We start from the raw sequence: 21,263 nt of genomic DNA, 5'->3' as shown, positions 1-21,263 counted from the left end.
AACCTGTGTTCAATTCCCAGTATCCCATATGGTCCTCCGAGCACTGCCAGGAATAATTCCCCCCCCCCCAAAAAAAAAAAACCTAAATCTATCTGAAAGGATTTACACATACACAGACATGAACGATGATTCCAGAAGCCATATTAACAGGAAAAATGTAACCTCTCTGGAGTCAGATATTTCACTGGCCAGTCTAAGAAGTATCCCTTTTAGACTCAGCTGCATGTGAAAATCTACAATAAGGATCTGTTTCCTGAAATTCGAGTAAATTAGCAACATGGAGAAGATGTAAGTAGGTACAAAAATAGTTATATCAAAACTATCTGAAGAAATAATGCCCCCAAATTTCTAAGTGATAACTATAATCCCACAAGTTGAAGCTCAACAAAGCCTAGAGAAACATGAAGGGAAGTACCATAAGGCAGATTATGGTTAAATTATTTTAAAACTACTAAAAAACTTAAAATCAAAGGGAAAAAATATATTCTGTACAGCTGAACTTGAAAGAACGATAGCAATCAGGAACTCATTGTCCTTCTTTCTCAGAAGAGAGTATAAAACAACTCACCATAGCCATGCTGGACAGAGAGCCAGGCTGTTTCATTCAGAGCACCCCGGAGGGGGGTAGGTGAGGCCCTTCCCCACCCCAGGAGCTGAAAACCTCCAGAACTCAACTGCAGCCACGCTAACAGCCATTTTCCACACATTTGGGCCGAACCTCACCCACAAGTAAATTTATCCCTGGACCACGAGACATCTCATAACTCACACCACTATTATTCCAAGAGTAGCGCACCACATCTGATGGGTTTAAAGCAGAAGACAACCGATCTTAGAGGGAAATATATTTATATAAACATGTAAGCACACAAGGGTCAACCCTTAACAACATATTAGTAATCTCTTATAGGAGGGTTTAATGGCCCTTGGGTAAAATACAACAATGTTCACACACTCTCCTCCAAGGAAAGGTTTTTGGAGCATTTTCAGCGGTTTATTCATAACAAACTATACAAAATAAATTATTTTGACTCCACTTTGGGGCAATGAATGGGGTTTGGAATGGAAACATTCAAAATATGGTGGTGGGAAGGTCTAATGATGGTGGGACTGGTGTTCGAATAGTAAATGTCATCAAATATTGTGAACTGCTTTATAAAAATAATTTTAAAAAAATGATAGCAATCTTCTCATAACAAACTATACCAAGCCAGTAGAGCAATATCTTTAAAGTACTTTTTTTAGAAAAAAAAAAGCAACCTAGAATTCAATACCCAGCAAAATTATCTGATATCACTAAGGGAAAAATAAAATTTAAACTTTTGCAGACATAAAATAACTTTAAAAATCTATCACTAGTACTTTCAGACTAGGTAATTCTAAAAGAAATCCTTCAGAATAAAGGAAAATCACCAGGAGAAAAATCACCAGAGGATGCACTACTAGCTATAAAGCCCAAGGTTCCCGCCTGCAAAGTATGCAATCCATCCTTTGGCACACCCTTTGTACCATCTTCCAGGTCTTAATATGCAAAGATGTTTAATATATACCATATCCAGGGGTCCAGAGCCAATTCAGTGGCAAAGTCCCTCTTTTGCAAGTATGTGGTTGTGAGTTCAAACACAGGCATAACATCAACACGTAATGAGTAAATCCAGCAGTTCTGATACTCTGAATCCCTGGCACAAAAACAAAGTGTGTGTGTGAGTGCGTGTGTATATGTGTGTTAAGTACCAGAACTAAAGTGTATAGGCATTACTACAGAGTAAATCCCAGAGAGCACACATGTAAGAAACACAATCAAGTGTGTGAGCACAGCAATCAAGTGTGTGTAACCTCTGGTCATTACAACAACAAAAAGAAAGGGAAGGGAAGAAAATAAAAGCAAACTTAATATTTGTCTTTTAAATGTCTATGTGTTGGAGGAAAATGTAGACAGAACCCTCCATGACATTAAAGCTAAAGTCATCTTTAAGGATGAAACACCACTGACCAAGCAAGTGGAAACAAACATAAACAAGTGGGACTACATTAAACTAAGAAGCTTCTGCACCTCAAAAGAAACAATGACAAAATACAGAGAAAATCCATAGAATAGGAAAAAATATTTACCTAAGACCCATCAGATAAGGAGTTAATATTCAGGATATAAAAGACATTAGTAGAATTGTATATGAAAAAAACCTTCAACCCCATTAAAAATGAGAAAAAGAAATGAACAGAAGCTTCCTCAAAAAAGAAATACAAATGGCCAAAAGGCACATGAAAAATTCTCTACATCACTGATCATCAGGGAGACGCAAATCAAAACAATGGAATATCATCTCACACCACAAAGACTGGCACACATCAAAAAGAACAAGAACAACTGGTGCTAGCTCGGATGTGTGGAGATAGGGAATCTCTTTCATTGCTGGTGGGAATGCTGTCTGGTCCAGGCTTTTTGGAAAATAATATTGGCATTCCTTAAAAAACTAGAAATCAAGCTTCCATATGACCCAGCAATACCAACTCTGGGACTATATCCTGAGGGTACAAAAAAAGCACAGCAGAAATTACATCTGCACCTTATGTTCATTGCAGCACTGTTCACAACAGCCAGAATCTAAACAACCTGAGTGCCTGAGAACAGATGACTGGTTAAAGAAACTTTGTGTACCATTATCTACAGATGCACTTACATCTACACAAGGGAATACTATGCAGCTGTTAGGAAAGATGAAGTCATGAAATTTGCTTCTAAGTGGATGGATATGGAGGGTAACATGATAAGTGAAATGAGTCAGAAAGAGAGGGACAGACATAGAATGACTGCACTCATTTGTGGGATATAAAATATCATAATATGAGACTAACACCCAAGGACAGTAGTATAGACTAACATACAGAATATTGCTCCACGATTGGAAGCCTGCCTTATGAGCTAGGGGAGAAGGCAGCTGGGATAAAGAAGGGATCCCTAAGTCAATGATGGTTGGCGGGATCACTCGGGATGGTAGATGTGTGCTGAAATTAGATAAAGGACCAAACATGATGGCCTCTCAGTATTGGATTGCAAATCATAATGCCCGTAAGTAGAGAGAGTAAGAGAGAAACTGACTGCTATAGAGGCAGGGGAAGCAGTTGTGGGGGAGGGATATTGGGGACATTGGTGGTGGAAAATGTGCATGGTGGAGGGGTAGGAATTCGATTATTGTATGACTAAAACTCAAACATGAAAGCTTTATAACTGTAGCTCACGGTGACTCAATAAACAAATAAATAAATGTCTAAGTACATATACAAATAAACCTGAGACAAGTTACTAAACAACACACAGGTATAAGAAAGAATACTATTAGTAAGTCATCAAAGTAGATATATGGATTTTTTAAATACTATTAAGTTTAAAGAAGACATAAAAAAGGGAACAAAACATAATAGAAAATAGTCTCAAGATTTAAACTGAATGATGTCAATAATTACATTAAAAGTAAATGCTCTAAATACTTCTATTTAACAAGAGCATCGCAAAACTGGGTGTCAGCCCCATCCATATGCTGTCCACAAAAAAATTCAATTTAAACAAAGGAACACTAATATTAAGATAATGGGAAAATATACTCCACGCTGACACTGATCAAAAGAAAACTGAAGTGACTATATTAAATTATCAGATCACGTAGGTTTTCTGAGCAACGAATATTAGCAAGGATAAAGAGGGTCATCTCATAATGAAAAGGAGATTAATTAATCAAGAAACATGACAGTTCTAATTGTTCATGTGCAGTACTTCAAAATACATGAAGCAAAAAGTAACAGAACATCAAGGAGAAAGAGACAAATCCAAAATTATCACCAGAACCTTCAGAACTCCTCTTTGTATTTGATAGAATAATAAGGCAGAAAGAAAATCAAGGATAGGGGCTGGAGCAATAGCACAGCGGGTAGGGCGTTTGCCTTGCACGCGGCCGACCCGAGTTCGATTCCCAGCATCCCATATGGTCCCCTGAGCAACGCCAGGGGTGGTTCCTGAGTGCAGAGCCAGGAGTAATCCCTGTGCATCGCCAGGTGTGACCCAAAAAGCAAAAAAAAAAAAAAAAAAAAAAAAAGAAAATCAAGGATATAAAGTCTGGAATAACTCCAATCAATGTGACCCGCACACAGCATATTCTATCCTGATAACATTAGAATATATTTTTTCACATTCACATCTGTGTGAAAATTTATTAAGATAACTTATATAAATTTAGACAAAAAAGGTCTAAATTTATCATTATTTTAGATTCAGAAATTTTACCGTATCCTCCATGCTTTTCCCTGTACACAGCTGTAATTGATAGTGACAACCAATTAAAATCCCCTTTTCCAACCTCCCCACCTTGCAAACAGATAATGAATAGTTCTCACCAATAAACAGGAGTTAACAGAGGCCAAAGAAATTTAGAAGAGGAAATCTAATTCTATATAAGGATGTGTAGAAGTCTTGTCTGTTTACCAGGCCAACAGCAAACACCTCTAAGAGAATAAAAAAACTATGTGACAGAAGGTACCTAACAAGTCATGCATATAAAAGAAGAAAACCATACACCCAAATGATCGTCTTACAAAGAGTGGGAGGGAAAGGCATTTTATTTAACAAAAAAATCATGAATTCCTAAAAAGTAGCCAGCAGTACTCTAGTCTAGAGAGCTTCCAAAAAATAGGAATGACATGATTTGATTTACATTTAAAGGAATCTCTCTAGCTGTTACATTAAGAATAGTGTGTAGGAGGCAGAGAGCTAGTATAGTGAGTAGGGGTGGTAGGGTACTTGCCTAAGGTCCCTGCTAAATGTGATTCTTCAGCGCAGAGCCAGTAGTAAGCCCTGGGCATTACCAGGTGGGGCCCACCCAAAACCTGTATCAATAACAAAAAAATAAAAGCACATGGAATACTTAAGACATGGCAGTATTCCCAAGAAATCATGGTATCTAGAACTAGCATGGTGGTGTTGGAAATGATGAATAGTAGTCACAGTCTAGAAGTGATTCTGAAAAGGTAAATCAAATAAGATTTCTTTTAACGTGCTGAGTATATGGGGAAAAATCAGGCTAAAACCCTGGTGACTGCCCTCAATTGAGATAGAGAAGGTTGGAAGGAACGTGGGTTAGGGTTGCGTGGAATGAGACAACAGTATCAGAACATCCACTGGGACATATTGAATTTGATCACCCTGATAAAATTACACGTAGCAGTGAATCACATGAATTTAATGTTCAGGAAATAAGCCAAATCTAAATTGCGTATCTATTCAGAAGTTGCCAGCCTAAGAATCACTAGGGGAAAATAATAAAGAAAACTTACAAAAACAGACTGAGAGTATTACTACATTGAAAGGTTAAGGAGAAAAGAGGAAGGAAATACATGAGACAGAAGGAGCCAATAAGACAGAAAGAAAACCATGAGGATGGCTGAGATCTTGAAAGGCAAGTAAAGTCTACGAAGAAAGAGAATGTAGTTAACTGTCAGAAGCTGCTAGAAGGTCAAGCAAATTAAGACAAAAAATTAACAAGAGAATTGAGAAGAGTTACCAGTAACTTTGACAATCAGAGAGCATGAGAAACTGATAACAGTCAACTTTCAAAGAGAAGGTGAAGTACAGAAGGACAGTTGACAGAAAAAAAAAGGGGGGGGGGAAGTCAAGAGCTCCTACTATTTTCACTATTTTATGACTGGAAGAGATAATAGCATTCTCAGCAGAAACAGAAGAAATGACAATCAAAAAATTAAGGAAAAATACTTTTAGAAGCATGTCTCCTAATAGATGAAGGCGCAGTTACTCAAGTGGCCCAATAGGCAGTTAATTTCTAATTAATGGGCAGAAAGGCAGAATACGCAAGTGGAGTAACTAGAAGGTGGGTAGATAATTGTAAGTAATTAGGTTGTAGTGAGCCATGGAGATCTATAATATGTCCCTCAAAAGTGGTTTTCCTTGCAAAATAGTATTTAAATATTCATCAATTTCAGTAAGTGTCAAAAAGCTAAGAGAAGGTATAACAGAGTGGCAGTGAGACATCCTGGGATTACATAAATTGAGATCAACCGTTTCAGGTGACTACTTGGCTCTAGATATCAGATTCTGGACTCAAAACTGAATCACCAATTAGCAATTCTAGAATAAGTGCATTCCAATTAACCCAAAGTTCTATGGACTGGAGCGATAGCATAGCAGGTAGGTATTTGCCTTGCACGTGGCCGACCCGGGTTCTATTCCTCCATCCCTCTAAGAGAGCCCAGCAAGCTACCGAGAGTATCTCGCCCACACAGCAGAGCCTGGCAAGCTACCTGCAGTGTATTGAATATGCCAAAAACAGGAACATGTCTCACAATGGAGACTTTACTGGTGCCCACTAGAACAAATCAATGAACAATGGGACAACAGTGCTACAGTGCTACTGTTACAGTAGCAGTAGCTACTGTTGCTTCTCTGAAGCAGAGAAATTTATCATCAAATTATTGTTGACACTATACAGGTATCACTGATAGAGCTTCAGACACTTATAAAAGCAACCAATGTTTGTGTTATGAAGATGTTATGAGAAGTGTTATGAGTGTGTGGTGCTGCCAGCAGCTCAACCTGTACCTGCAGGACGTGTGCATCAGCAGCCTGATGGTGTCTTCAGGCTTCATAACACTCCAAAACTGTCGCTGGTGCCTCTGACTGGATCCCAACAACTTGGGGCCAAGTTCCCCAAGAAATTAAATGGACAAAAGTTAGGTATGTGGGAGCCATGTACACAAACCACCTCCGGCTCAGTTCATCTATCAGCCTTGTTTCAGAGATCCATAACTAAATCTTGAAAGAGATCAAAAGCCACAGCTAATCTTGGACCTGAATAAAGCTGAACAGCCTGGTGCTCACCCAAGCAGAGACCCAGCAGCCACCTGCTCCCACAACCCAAAATTGCCGCCATGCCCACAGCCAGACTCCAGTCTCAGTACTGACCTCAACAAGATATAATCTGCTAAAAATTCTGGTACCTGGGTTTGGGACTGAAATCTCCAGGCTTTCTCAGGACTGGGATGGGCTACCTCCCCCCACCTCCCTATACTTCTGGAAGCCGTGGCAGTCATATCCACATCCCAAAACTGCCACGCAGTTAAAAAAGCTACTCCAGGGGGCTGGAGTGATAGCACAGCGGGTAGGGCGTTTCCCTTGCACGCGGCCGGCCAACCCAGGTTCAAATCCCAGCATCCCATATGGTCCCCTGAGCACCGCCAGGAGTAATTCCTGAGTGCAGAGCCAGGAGTAACCCCTGTGCATCGCCGAGTGTGACCCCCCCCCCCAAAAAAGAAAAAGCTACTCCAGTCTTACCTTCCTATTAAAAATATTGAACACCCTGATAAACACGATGAACTTTTAGTACCTGTATTGCAAACCAAATGCACAAAAGGAAAGGGAGAAAGAAGAAAAGTGCCTGCCATAGAGACAGGCAGGGGATGGGGGGGGAGGGGCGGGGAATGAAGGGTGTTGAGGGATGGTAGAAGGAAAATGAGGGACATTTTTTAAAAATATTTATTTTTTATTAGTGAATCACCCTGAGGGTACACTTACAAATTTACATATTTTCGTGCTTGTGTTTCAGTCATACAATGCTCAAGTACCCATCCTTCCACCAATGCCCATTCTCCACCACCGATGATCCCAGTATCCCTCCCAGCCCTCCACTCCAACTCCCACACACACACCCCACCTCTGTGGCAGGGTATTCCCTTTTGTTCTCTCTCTCCTTTTGGGTGTTATGGTTTGCAATAGAGGTATTGAGTGGCCATCATGTTCAATCAAGAGTCTACTTCCAGCACGCATCTCCCATCCCGAGCAGGTCCTCCAACCACACTTTACTTGGTGTTCCCTTCTCTGTCTGAGCTGCCTTTTCCGCCAGCATGAGAGGCCGGCTTCCAAGCTGTGGAGCAAACCTCCTGGTACTTATTTCTACTATTCTTGGATGCTAGTCTCCCATTCTGTTACTTTATATCCCACAGATTAGTGCAATCTTTCTATGTCTCTCCCTCTCTTTCTGATTCATTTCACTTAGCATGATACTTTCCATGTTGATCCACTTATATGCAAAGTTCATGACTTCATCTTTTCTAACAGCTGCATAGTATTCCATTGTGTAGATGTACCAAAGTTTCTTTAACCAGTCATCTATTCTTGGGCACTCAGATTCTAGCTATTGTAAACAGTGCTTCAATGAACATACAAGTGCAGATGTCATTTCTACTATACTTTTTTGCCTCTCCAGGATATAACGAGGGACATTGATGGTGGGAAATGCAGACTTGTGGAGGGATTAGTGTTTGATCATTGTATGACTGAAACCTAATTATGAACAGCTTTGTAATGGTGTATCTCATGGATATTCAATAAAAATTTTAAGATAAAAATTAACTAAATAATAAAACAAAGAGAAGTTTTAACTCTGGCCCTGCAGTTAGTTTAGGAGAGTCTTAAGAACAAAAGAATTCTCACCAGTGAAGACAACCATACAATTCACTCTGAATTACTGTCCTATATAAAAAATTATATTCTAATGAAGTGATTTTCACACCTGTGGACTGGCACCCGTTCAATAATAGGCAACTAAAATACACACTGAATTAAAATCTGAAAAGTGGCTTTTCACATTTGAACTATGGACCATGTCATTCCACATACTGGTGGTTGAAAAACCACAGTTCTAGTATATTCATTAACTTCTATCTGTAATCACAAACATATGATCAACTCATATCTGAAATGTCGAGGTCCCAGACAAAATAAAATCATCAAACACATCATTCTCATATTTACATAGCAAAGGCTCCATTACACCGTTCTGTAGGCCAGCATTAGCAATAGGCACACTCTTGAGATTCAGAGAGGAGTTATTTTTTGGTTTGAGGTTAGGGGCTGGGGGGCAGTGCTAGGGATCAAAAGACCTGACACCTGAAAAGTGTTGGACAACATGACTGCATCCACGACCGAGAAGTATATTCTCTAATGCAAGACACTCCGAAATGCACAATTCTGGACAGAGCTAAAAAAACTGTTTTTATTTTGACTCTATGCTGCCTTCTATTTCTTATCAGAAAAAATTAAGTATGCATTTTAATAATACTGAGTCATTTCAACATAATCCCGGATAAGTTTTTTCCTAACATACCTAAATTAAATTCACATGCTTCATGTTATAAAAACAAAATACAGACTACATTAAATACAAAAATCTACAACAAATCAGTTATTCTATTATAGGAATCACAGTATTTTGAAAATTTTGCTTATAACTATATAAATAAACCCAGTAATTTCTGGATTGCTAGGTGCTGATATGTACAGAACCACTGATAAAAGAATTAAATCCAAAATCTATACAAGACATATGAATATATACTATCAAAGATAGGACTTGGAACAGTGTGAAAAAAATGAGTTAACATAGTATTTCCCATATTGGCTATTCATTGAAAGAAATGGCAATGTCTCTATAAATTAGTGTTTTGAAAAAACTAAATATAAAAATAAAAATGCTGGGGCCAGAGTGATAGTACAGCGGATAGGGCATTTGCCTTGCACACAGTCAACCTGGGTTCGATCCCCAGCATCCCATATGGTTCCCCAAGCACTTCCAGGAGTAATTCCTGAGTGAAAAGCCAGGAATAATCCCTGAGTATCGCTGGGTGTGACCCAAAAAGAAAAAAGAATGCCACACATCCAAAAGAACAAAAGCAACCGCTGTTGGAGAGGATGTGGGGAGAAAGGGACCCTTCTTCACTGCTGGTGGGAATGCCGACTGGTTCAGCCCTTCTGGAAAACAATTTGGACGACTCTCAAAAAATTAGATATTGAATTCCCATTTGACCCAGCAATACCACTGCTGGGAATATATCCCAGAGAGGCAAAAAAGTACAATCGAAACAACATCTGCACATGTATGTTCATCGCAGCACTGTTTACAATAGCCAGAATCTGGAAAAAACCCGAATGCCCCAAAACGGATGACTGGTTGAGGAAACTTTGGTACATCTATACAATGGAATACTATGCAGCTGTTAGAAAAAAGGAGGTCAAGAATTTTGTAGTTAAGTGGATGGGCATGAAAAGTTTCATGCTGAGTGAAATGAGTCAGAAAGAGAGAGACAGACATAGAAAGATTGCACTCATCTATGGTATATAGAATAACAGAGTGGGAGACTAACACCCAAGAACTGTAGAAATAAGTACCAGGAGGTTGACTCCATGGCTTCGAGGCTGGCCTCACGTTCCGGGGAAAGGTCAACTCAGAGAAGCGATCACCAACTACATTGTAGTCGAAGGCCATGTGGGGGAAGGGAGTTTCGGGCTGAATGAGGGCTAGAGACTGAGCACAGCGGCCACTCAACACCTTTATTGCAAACCACAACAGCTAATTAGAGAGAGAAATCAGAAGGGAATGCCTTGCCACAGTGGCAGGGTGGGGTGGGGGGGAGATGGGATTGGGGAGGGTGGGAGGGACACTGGGTTTACGGGTGGTGGAGAATGGGCACTGGTGAAGGGATGGGTTCCCAAACTTTGTATGAGGGAAGTATAAGCACAAAAGTGTATAAATCTGTAACTGTACCCTCACGGTGATTCTCTAATTAAAAATAAATAAATAAAAAAAAAAAGAAGGATGCTAAGATCATCCTTGACCCCGGTGTTTGGAAAAGATACAGATATAGACAGAGACTGAGTGAAATCAAGCAGGGACGAGGTGAACAAGAAGTATGGGTTAACAGACATCAGGGCTTCAGTTTAACAATGGTGTGAGGGAGGTATATAGAGATATACTCAAAATACACTTTCAACAGAAATGAAGAAATGAAAACATGGTATCTAAGCAGCAAACCCTGAAATTTTGTGATGTACCTATCAATTTGACAGGCAGTAATAAAGTGGGGCTGAGAATGACTAGGTAATCTGGGAAAACTAGTGAAGAAAATTTGACACTGGTGGAGGAAATGGTGTTGAATTATTGTATGCCTAAACAGCAATTCTAACTAACTTTGTAAATCACAGGTCTTTAATAAAATATATACGTGCATTCAAAAAAAAAAGAAAAAAGAATGCCACAAAATACCATAACAAAATATAGGAAATGCACACAATCTTAGTTACAGAATTAAGGAACAGAAAAAAATCTACTTGTCTGAATTGATAGATTTGACTAAGTTGAATAACTTTGTATAAGCAAAATATACCATAAACTCAAAGAAGAAATGAAGAAAAATATGACAAAATAGAGGATTACTAATTCTAATATCAAACTAAAACTAATTGATTAGATAAAATAACTCAACAGATAAATGGAAATGAACTAACAATATTCAACCTAATTAGAAGTGAAGGAAATGTAAATTAATGCACCATCATATATTTCACAGCTTCAGACTAGCAAAATGAAAAGCTGGTAGAATCCAGTGTGTGAATGTGTTATCAGTATAAATTACCTAACCTTCTGGAAAATATATTTTTTTCCTAAAACAACATATAAAAACCTGACAAAATGCAAAACACATATATCCTTTGTCCTAATAATCCCACATATAAAATAATTTATCCTAGTAAAAAGTGACAACAGAGTCCAAGTGATATAGCTCAAAAGGATGGAAGGCATACTCTGTGCAGAAGTCCCAGGTTTGAGCCCAGATTTTATCCTCTTGGCATTGCATGCTCCCACAGCTCAGAGACTGCCTAGCCCCACACTGGAAATAGCCGCCAGGCACTGCTGGGTATATCCCTAAATAAAAACTGACAGCACATACGAAGTTACATGAACACATATGGTATGTTTCTTTTAACATTGTTTGTAACAGCGTTCTTTAACCACCAGTCCATGGATAAATGCTGGCCTGCAGATGGGAAAGGTTGAAAACCAATGGTTTATCTATAGTTTTGGTCTTAACTGCAATTCCATGGACCGGTATGCAGGAACAGGTACTGGTCCACAGATGTAAATAGGCTGAAGAGCAGGTCTATAATACCAAGAAAGAAATTAAATTTTTTAAAGAAGCTGAAGGAAAACAAACCAAATGTATATTGCTGACATAAAGTTTTATCATTTCTATATATGGACACTATCGAATATTACAGTTTTTCAAACATGTCAGTGAAATTTATATTTTTGAACTGGAAAGAAAGTTATGCTATTAAATAGGGGAAAATATGCCAGTCACAGAGTATAATGTACACGATGGATCCACATTTGCTTAAAACAAAACTGTATTATATGCTATGGGGTATTTTCCGAATTCCTTGTTTATATAATTTGCCTGGCTGGGCGATGAATATACCTAGGTCTGTAACATATCTTCTGTTTATTAGAGCTCTCATCACCAAGTACTCCTAAATCAAGGCAATGTAAAGCAATATTAAAAAGTCCTTTGGAGGGGCTGGAGCACATCGGTTAGGGCGCTTGCCTTGCATGCAGCCAACCCGGGTTTGATTTGCAGCATCCCATATGGTCCCCTGAGCACCGCCAGGAGTAATTCCTGAGCGCAGAGCCAGGAGTAACCCCTGTGCATTGCCAGGTGTGACCCAAAAAGAAAAATAAATAAATAAACAAATAAATAAATAAAAATAAAAAGTCCTTTGGAGGGGCTGGAGCAATAGCACAGTGGGTAGGACGTTTGCCTTGCACGCAGCGGACCCAGGTTCGATTCCCAACATCCCATATGGGCCCCTGAGCACTGCCAGAGGTAATTCCTGAGTGCAGAGCCAGGAGTAAAAAAAAAAAGTCCTTTGGAAAATATATTCCCCCAAATCAAGGCAATGTAAAGAAATTGTAACAAGTCCTTTGGAAAAGATAACTTTTTTTTTTGTTTTTGGGCCACACCCCCAAGTTCAGGGTTACTATTGGCTCTGCATTCAGGCATCACTCCTGGCAGGGTCATGGTACCAAATGGGGTGCCAGGGATTGAATCCGGGTTGTTGCATGCAAGGCAAACACCACTGTACTATTACTCAGGCCACCTAAAAACTACTTTTAAGGGCAAACACTAGCTTTCCTAATGCCAAAAAATACTTTTTTAATATTGTACTTTAACAGTTACCAAAAAATACTACCATAGATTATTTCCTATAGCAGAACTACTATTTTAGTTTTTTTCAACAGATAATATAGTTACGTTCATTATACAGGTATAAACAAGAGGTCAAAACATTATCCTAAGCAATTCCTTTGTGTCAGTAATTGCATTTTCTCAGAACAATATTAATTCTTAGAAATAAATGCAATCAAGCACTGGCATTGCAGTTTGAAAATTCTACTTAAACTGTTCAATGTTAGTATAATGGCAATAAAAAGTTCCAAGCAGCCTGGCAAAATGAAAGGAGCACTTTATTTGGAATCAACATACATAGGTGCAGTCCTGGCTCTGCCACTTACACTAGCATTACGGTCAAGTTTTATAAAATGCAACCCTGTTCCCACATCTGTATAAATGGCTTTTTGTGTTATTCTTGGAAAATGAAATGAGAATATCACACATCAAAGTGCCCAGTACACAGCAGTCTATTATCAAAATATGCCTTCTTCTTTCTCCCCTTTCTAAGGGAGATTACTAGCTGGCAACATCTGTTTTAGTATTGTTTTTGAAAGATTTCATTAAAGAAAAACAAAGAGACTGCTGATAGCAATTTTTTTTTTTGGTCATGGTTTTGCATCTCCAGAGAATGATTAGTTCCTTTAAGTGCTTTGTATTTAAGGCTCCTCTACTTGATTGATTTTTGAGAACTGTCTCTTTTGATTCACATTTACAATACTGGTGGAACTTAAGGGGTTTATTTCTTGTTAAAAAAAAAAATCAGGAAAAAAGCCAGAGAGGGATGTAAGACTCTTGCTTTGCACAGGGCTAAGCTGGATTCTCTATCCCCAGCACCCTGTATGAATCCCAGAGCCAACCAGAAGGGATCCCCGAGAACAAAGCCAAAAGTAACCTGATGATAGTCAGGTGTGGCCCATGAAACAAAAGGAAAAAAAGCCTAAGACACCTCCACGGTTTACTCACTGGCAAAGGAGGACTCTAGTCCCTGGAATCCTATGCCAGCCCATAGCACAAGTGAGTGTGCCCCCTCCCCCACCTCCAATGCACACACACTTTCTCTCTCTCTCTCTCTCTCTCTCTCTCTCTCTCTCTCTCTCTCTCTCTCTCTCTCTCTCTCTCTCTCTCTCTCTCCCCCTCCCTCCCTCCCTCCCTCCCTCTCTCATCTCTCTCTCATGAAAAAGCAGGTTCATGGTTCATTTCTACCTGTGGCTTTCAATGCCATCAGAGAACTTTTAAAATCACTTACGTTGGTATGCTAGTCTATGAAAATCACATAAAAATATCAGAAAGTGTTAGTAAAGGAGGGAAAAAATGAAGCCACCCTACTCCATTGTAATGTGTCTACAAAACTCAAAATTCAAATAACAATCTAACAAAAGGTAGAAATTTAAATTTTAAATTAACTTTCAACTTTCCCTAAAAGGAGCCCTTTCTCTCTAGATCTTTAAAGATGCCAGAATATGAGCATGTATGAATGTCCCCAAGTGAAGCCAACAATAAGATTCACTTGGCCAGCGTTCAATATTTAAAGTGACTATTTTCCCCATATGCCACATACTAATAAAATCATAGTAAGTTTGATATCTCTTCAAAACTGTACTAAGTAGATTTTACCCTAGAGCTGAGGGCTGGGATTAATCTTTACTCCTCAATTTCAGCGTCACATCAAGTTTCCGAAGCTGTTTGACACACACCCCTATCCTCCCCCTCCCCCTCCCCAGCTTTCTGCAAAGAGTACCCAAAACCACAGAATAGGTAACATTAATACTATTTTCTGCTACATTTCCCCTAATTAATCACCACCTGCAGAGTCTAGTTGTTGCTCTTTAGCCTAAATTATACTGTTGCCGGTACTTTGTTGCTCCGATCTCCAAATACATACACACATTTAAAACGCGGCTACCGTGGACGGCACGGAGCTTAATTTTAAGTGCCAAGGACATTTTTAAATCAAAATTTACCGCTGGCAGTCTTTTAACACTTCTTTCCCACCCCTAGCTCTTTGCAAACGCCCCAGGCCCCTGACGCTGAGGGTGCCAGTGATCCTTGCACTTTCTGATCTTTCACAACTCCCACTCGGACTCTGCGTACTTCGGCGCACTTCAACCACGCGGTGAGCAATCACTGCGAACTCCAAGAGGGTCTAAATCGATTGTTCAATGCATTTTTTTTTCCCAACGTGTGCATAATCTTGCTTTTCCTTTCGCAGACTTACATATACCTCTCTGAAATTCCCTTTGGGCGTACGCTCACATTTTTGTGGAGTCGCCTCGAGCAAAGAACGCTGCCTCTTGCCTCTCCAGTAGAAGATACTTGGCAGCTTCGTGACCCTGCTCCGAGAGACCCTGAGACGCCCCCATCGCCCCGGGTAGCTCAGAGGCTTTGAAACCTGCTCTCCCGTCCGACTCGGGCAGTTTTGCTCCCCTGGACTGTCGCTTGGTGCCCTCGCCGCCCCCGGCACAGGCGCGGAGCTCCCCACAGCGAGTTGCTTTTACCCACCCTCACGCCCACCCGCTTACCCCTTCTGCATTCCCCTCGCAGCTGCTCAGCAGCTCCCCAAAACCGCGCGTGCAGGGTGCCCAAGGGCGCACCGGAGAACGCCCCACGCCCGATTTCGCCGGGGCTCCCCCGTCCGCTTCCCCCAGCAGCTCCCGCGCGACTCGGGTCTCCGCCGGCAGCGCCCGCGCCCCGCAGACTTCGTGCTCCCGCTTTCCGCTTGCGGATCGCTCACTTCGGGGTTGGCCTCTCGGTTCGGAGGAACCTACCCTTAGCCACCACCACCCTACCTCCGTCCCGTGACCTCGCGCGCCCGGCGCTCCACTCCAGGTTCATGCACACGCTTCTAGGAGCGTGCATTCCCGCGAGTCCGAGCTCCCCACCCCCCTTTTATTTATTTATTTATTTATTTATTTATTTATTTATTTATTTATTTATTTATTTATTTTGCAAGCTTGCTCCGTCTCGGAGCCCCAGAGACAGATCCCAGATCAGACGGACGCCCAGCAGCCCGGATGGCGACGCCCCCCTCCCCGGACCAGCCCCTTGCAGCGCGCCTTTTACCTAGCTTAGACCGGGACTCCTCCAGTTTCTGGATCTGGTTCTCCAAGAAGAGCATCGCCACCGCGAAGGCCACCACCGCCAGCAGCTGCAACTTGGGCGGCATCATAATCCTGAGGAGCCCCATGAAACCCGCTGCTCGGGATCAAGACATACCGCGGGGGGCGGGGAGCGGGACCCCGGAGGCGAGCGAGATGCCGGCCGAGAACTGCCCACCCCGCCGGGGGCGAGGCCAGGAGAGCGCGACAGCCGGAGAAGCACCGCAGCGACCCCCCTTCTCGTCTCCCCAGCCCCCCGCCCTCGGGCGCTAGCACCAACGCTGCCCGTGCCCGCTTCTCCGACGACCACTCAACGGCCGCCCCTTCCACAAGCCCGCGCAGCAAAAGGCAGCGCGGAGCCGGCGCCGGGCTCTCGCCTTCCGCCCGGAGCCTCAGTTCCCGACCCCCGCGCCAGCCCGCCTGCCCGCCCGCCTGCCAGCTAGCCTCGCTTCCTCCCGAACCCTCCCTCTGCTCGCGGCCGCGCGCTCCTCCGCCAGCGCTGCGGCTGCGGCTGCGCCGCCCTCGACCCCGCCCCCTGGCCCGCCCCCTCCGCCACCACGCGCACGCATCCACGTACGCTGCTCGGCAACCAGAAGCCCCGCCTTCGGCTCCCGTCGGGCTGTGCTTATTGGACCAAAGCGCCCCAGGGCTTCGCTTTCGGTTCGCGCTACGGTTGGTCTCCTTTGCCGTAGATTTCCACCATGGCGACATTCGATTGGATAAACCTGGCAAAGGGCGGGGAGGGGGCAGGTCGAAGCTGACGAAGGCGGGGCTTCTCGGCGGCTTGAGGAAATGTCGTGAATGGAAGGAACCGTGAGAGGCGCAGATTGGGGGAGTTTAGCAAAGTGCCTGATTTGAGTTACCAAACGGACCCGAAGACGTCGTATATATATTAACTATAAGGACTCTCCAGCCCCTTTAAGCTTGCTTATGTCTTCAGGTTATTACCAATCTCTGAAGAATAGGAGCTTTGACGAGAGTGGCCCTAACGTCCGGTTTTGGATCTGGCTCTGGAGTGGACAGCCCTAGCACAGAGGTCCTCTCTGCAGCGAGACCTACGGAAGATGGGAACGATGGCGGGCGGCTCGGGAGCGCGGCTCGGGCCGGCGTTTGGGCTGCGGATGCTGCTGGCTACTGTGCTTCAAGCGGTGAGTGGAGCTCACCTACACCGCAACCTCGGGGCCTGTAGGAGGGATTGCGATCAGGGACATTGAATTCGGAAATGCATTCGGAGGCGCTCGAGCTGGGTGGGAGGCGTGGGCTTCCTTAGGCGGCGGCCGGCTGCGACGTGGCTTAGCGCCTCCCTGGATCCTCGTGCTCCCTCGGCCGAGTTTCGGACGCTTCTTTCTCCCGGCTCTCGGTATTCATCTCTTGCATAGCCGCAGGTACATCACACGGTGTATTTCTTTTCCCTTGCATAGCTGCAGATACATCACACGGTGAGAAAAGAAAGTGGGCAGTCAGTCTAAGTAGGAAATGGGGATTTTCTTCAAGGTAAAGAAACTCAGGGACGAGACCCCCCCATCCCGCCCCCCAAACTTAGGAAAGCCACCATGTCTGGACTAAGCAGCACCTCCTGGTCGCCGGGATCATTGTCTCAGTTAGTGTCTTCTCCTCTAGTGAGACACGCTTACCTCCCCTCTTCTCGGCAGTCCCTATCCTGTTGGATGCACTTAAGTGGAATGTGTGGCTTTAAAAAAAAGCTTTTGCAATAAAAGAAGCTGCTCTATCACAAAAGCAATAGTTCTTAAATTGCTTTTCTAAGATGAGAGACTTCCTCTCCTTTAAGGTCGCACGGTGTTAACGGACTGTTGCATTTCATTTTTTTACTCCGTTAGTAGAACAGATGGTTCCTAATCTTTGAGGGAAGACTACTTTTGGCTTGATTTTCGCTTCATTCATGAAACAAATACCGGTTCACTCCTGAGAACTTTGCTGTGCGTGTTTTGCCAGTGAGTAATAGAACTTTTTTAAATGGGAGTTGTGCTGGGAACTTTTAGACCGTTCTTACATCCGCGTATTGAGAAGTTGGACCACACCCGACAGTGCTCAGTGCTTAACGAGGCACTTCCGGGACCGTATAGAAATACCAGGGTTCGATCTCGGATCAACTTGGAGTAAGATAAATGCCCGGCCCGCTGTGCTATTTCACCAGTATATCAGTTTAATTCTGAACTTAATTTTTTGTTCGGAGGCCACACCCGGCAGTGCACAGGACTTCTGGCTCTGCACTCAGGGATCACTCCTGTGTTAGCTCTGGGTACCATATGGGGGCCTGGGTATTGAATCCTACATGCAAGACAGCACTTGACCCTACCCTCTATAGTAGCACTCTGGCCCTCTCTCCATGTTCTTACCTCTTGACTTTCCGTTATCAAAGGTTTCAGTTATCTAAGGTTATGTAACTGTAGAAAAGTTGAATGGCTTAATGATTTCTCATCATTTTGTGAATCCGATTAACAGTGACTCAGTTGTTCTCTGGCCTCTTCCTTCTAGCTCTCTTGAGGTTGTAAGTTGCCTGAACTCAAAGTCAAGATGACTTTCGATGGTGCTGTCAGGCAAGGGTGACTTGGTTCTCCTTACACCTTGCCTCCTCCCAGTGGGACAGTTGTCTTACCATGGCGTCCGCAGGCAGCATTCCAAAGAGCAAAATTCCATTAAAGCCTACCCTTGGAAGCCATGCATATTACTTCTAGTGTGTGTTATTTTGTCAGAGCAAACCAAGACTAGTATAGATTAGAGGAATGACCAAACAGACTGCATTTTTGCCTGGGAAAGTGAGAGTCACATGCAAAGAAGTACAAACAGTCCAGCAGTGACTTCACAGAATCCAAATTAAAAAATAATTCTCTTCCCTTTTGCTCTCCAAATCCAAGTGCATCCACATAATTCTATGTTCGCTAAACTCTTAACACCCAGGGGTGTAACTCAGCAGTAAGGCACTTGTCTTGCGTATGGGAGCACCAAGTTGAATCCCCTGCACCGCATAATACCTAAGCGCTGTTGGCTATGCAAAACCAGAGGAAAAGAAAATGTCTCAGTTGTTCCCTTTTTTTAATGTCCTGTTTGATGAGGAAGCAATTTACAAGATTATAAATATTTACATGTGTTAGGGGTACTGTGTTACCATGCCACACCCACCACCGAAATACCAGCCCTCTCCCATACTCCAGAGGAGCCATCCTTGCATCCTTCCCTTAGGTACAGTTCTTTTCTGCCCTTTTGCTTTTAGAGTTAAATCTTACCAAACCCTGGTTGTAGTAGTACTGGTCGTTTATCCAGGCTTCGTTGTCAGCATTTAACTCCACTGGGTTAGGAAATGGGAGAGATAGAGAATGGAGAGTCACTTATTTTAGTATATCCATTCTATGTTCTCCCTCACCACGCCTGTGAACATGGTGTTGCTGCTGCTCAGACACTGCCTCTGAGCTTCAGTTCTCCTCTCTCCTTTTCTCTTAGCCTAGCAACAAAAATAAAATTCTTACACTGCATACCCCTGATCTTCAGTTCACAGCTGAGAAATGACCTTCCCCTAGCAAAGTTTTGTTTTTTGGGGGGAGAGGGGAGTGACAGGCACACAAGGGTTGTTTGTGACACATCTGGCTGTGCTCAGGGGCTATTCCTGGCTCTGCGCATAGGACCCATATGCTCCTCATCCCCTATGCTATCTCTTCAGCCTAGGAATGCTTCCTTAAACTCCAAGGGGAGGAGTATTTGTTTGATGGGAGGGAAGGGTTGGGTTTCACTTGGCTGTGCTCGGGGCTTACTCCTGGCATTGCTTTGGGGAACACATACGGTGTCAGGATCATCCAACCCAGACTGGTTGCGTGCAAGGCAAGTTCCTTACCCCCATACTCTTTCCAGCCCAGGCGTTGCATCTTCAGTGTGCTCCAGTGGTAATCAGCGCTTTACCTAACAGGCTCCTGTCACAGTTCATGGTGCTGACTGGAGCTCTGTAGGAAAGGACACATCTCTCCTGTTTGCTGTTCTCTGTAGTAACATAATATGATTCGGTATGTGACTTAAAAGTGAAATATTTAATGAATGGATCAAGGACTCCACAAACAATGCTCTGAAACCTGGACATGGTAGGCTGGCTGGGAATCTTCCAACACTGTATTCTAATTTGCTTCACAGATCTGTGTCTTTATTATTAATACGCCCATTTGAAAGTGTATTTGAGAAGTGGGCTGGGCTTCTTGTACTCTGCTTTCAGAAACCTCCTAGAAACTAGTACTGCCATACTACTGCTACTAGACTGAAACTTTTTAGGACAGGAATCAACTTTCAATTCTTTTTCTGAAAATAGCCCCCATATGGCAGAGTATTCTAACTTACATACATCCAGTAGGCCATCAGCCTCAGCCACTCGAAAAGATCTGGGTTTCTGTAAACTCTGCCTGTTGAATTGTTGATCTTCTTCTTGAGAACTCAAGTTTTAAGGCCCTCGGGAAGAGGTCAGTGGTTTAGAGCTCCTGCCTTGCACATACATGAGCATGAGTTCTAACCCCAGGGTCTCACCTGTGCCAGCACAATTCTGACAGCTTGTAGTGTGAGCCTGATAGCTGTTATGTGTTCAGTGCCTCACACCACAAGCCAGTTGGATGTAAGCGCCGAAAAGGGCATGCAGTCAGCAGCAAGCACTGCAAGTTCAAAACTAAAAACAAAACTAACCTTTGAGGAGATCTGATTTGACTTTTAACCTTGGGCATTCAAAGTACTCCTCCCTGGCCCTGACCGTTTGACATCTTCCTTGAAGTGTGCCCCAGGCACAGTGTGGTTAATGCGTCTGTTTTATACAAACCTCAAGGAACACGAGGAAAATAGGCCTATGTCACAGCAGGAATTTGTTAAAAGTCGTGCAGCTAGTGGGAGGTTTCTGTCACCCAGCTACGGTTGCCTACTGTCTTCTGATAATGAACAACATTTGAATGGAAAGCTTCATAACATAAATCGATTGCCTGGAGGAAGAATTGCCCCATCTGTTCTATCAAAAATACTAATAAGACCAACCATTTACTATTGTGAAATGTGATCACCAACCTGGTTTATACGCTGCTAATTGCTCTATAATGTATGTGGAGGAGGAGTAGGGGGGGT

At 42.9% G+C, this 21,263-nt stretch overlaps 2 protein-coding genes across 3 annotated transcripts in view; one reads left to right on the top strand and one right to left on the bottom strand.

The window, feature by feature from the left end:
* Positions 1-16,657, bottom strand: part of HS2ST1 (heparan sulfate 2-O-sulfotransferase 1) — a 157,506-nt gene extending 140,849 nt beyond the window's left edge. The window contains exon 1 of one of the 2 annotated variants that reach the window (XM_055139649.1): positions 16,129-16,657. In XM_055139649.1, coding sequence (XP_054995624.1) covers positions 16,129-16,252 — 124 coding nt within the window. In that variant the 5' untranslated portion in view covers positions 16,253-16,657. The remainder of the gene's footprint in view (positions 1-16,128) is intronic. The other variant, XM_004603304.2, reaches the window with a different exon arrangement.
* A 311-nt stretch (positions 16,658-16,968) lies between these two features.
* The window catches only part of SELENOF (selenoprotein F), a 29,976-nt gene continuing 25,681 nt past the window's right edge, over positions 16,969-21,263 (top strand). The window contains exon 1 of the mRNA XM_004603305.3: positions 16,969-17,311. Coding sequence (XP_004603362.3) covers positions 17,228-17,311 — 84 coding nt within the window. The 5' untranslated portion in view covers positions 16,969-17,227. The remainder of the gene's footprint in view (positions 17,312-21,263) is intronic.

This window comes from Sorex araneus, chromosome 5 (assembly GCF_027595985.1).
Source record: "Sorex araneus isolate mSorAra2 chromosome 5, mSorAra2.pri, whole genome shotgun sequence".
NCBI classification, from domain to species: Eukaryota; Metazoa; Chordata; class Mammalia; order Eulipotyphla; family Soricidae; genus Sorex; species Sorex araneus.
The sequence above is the reverse complement of the archived record's forward strand: the minus strand, read 5'-3'. Positions and strand labels throughout refer to the sequence as shown.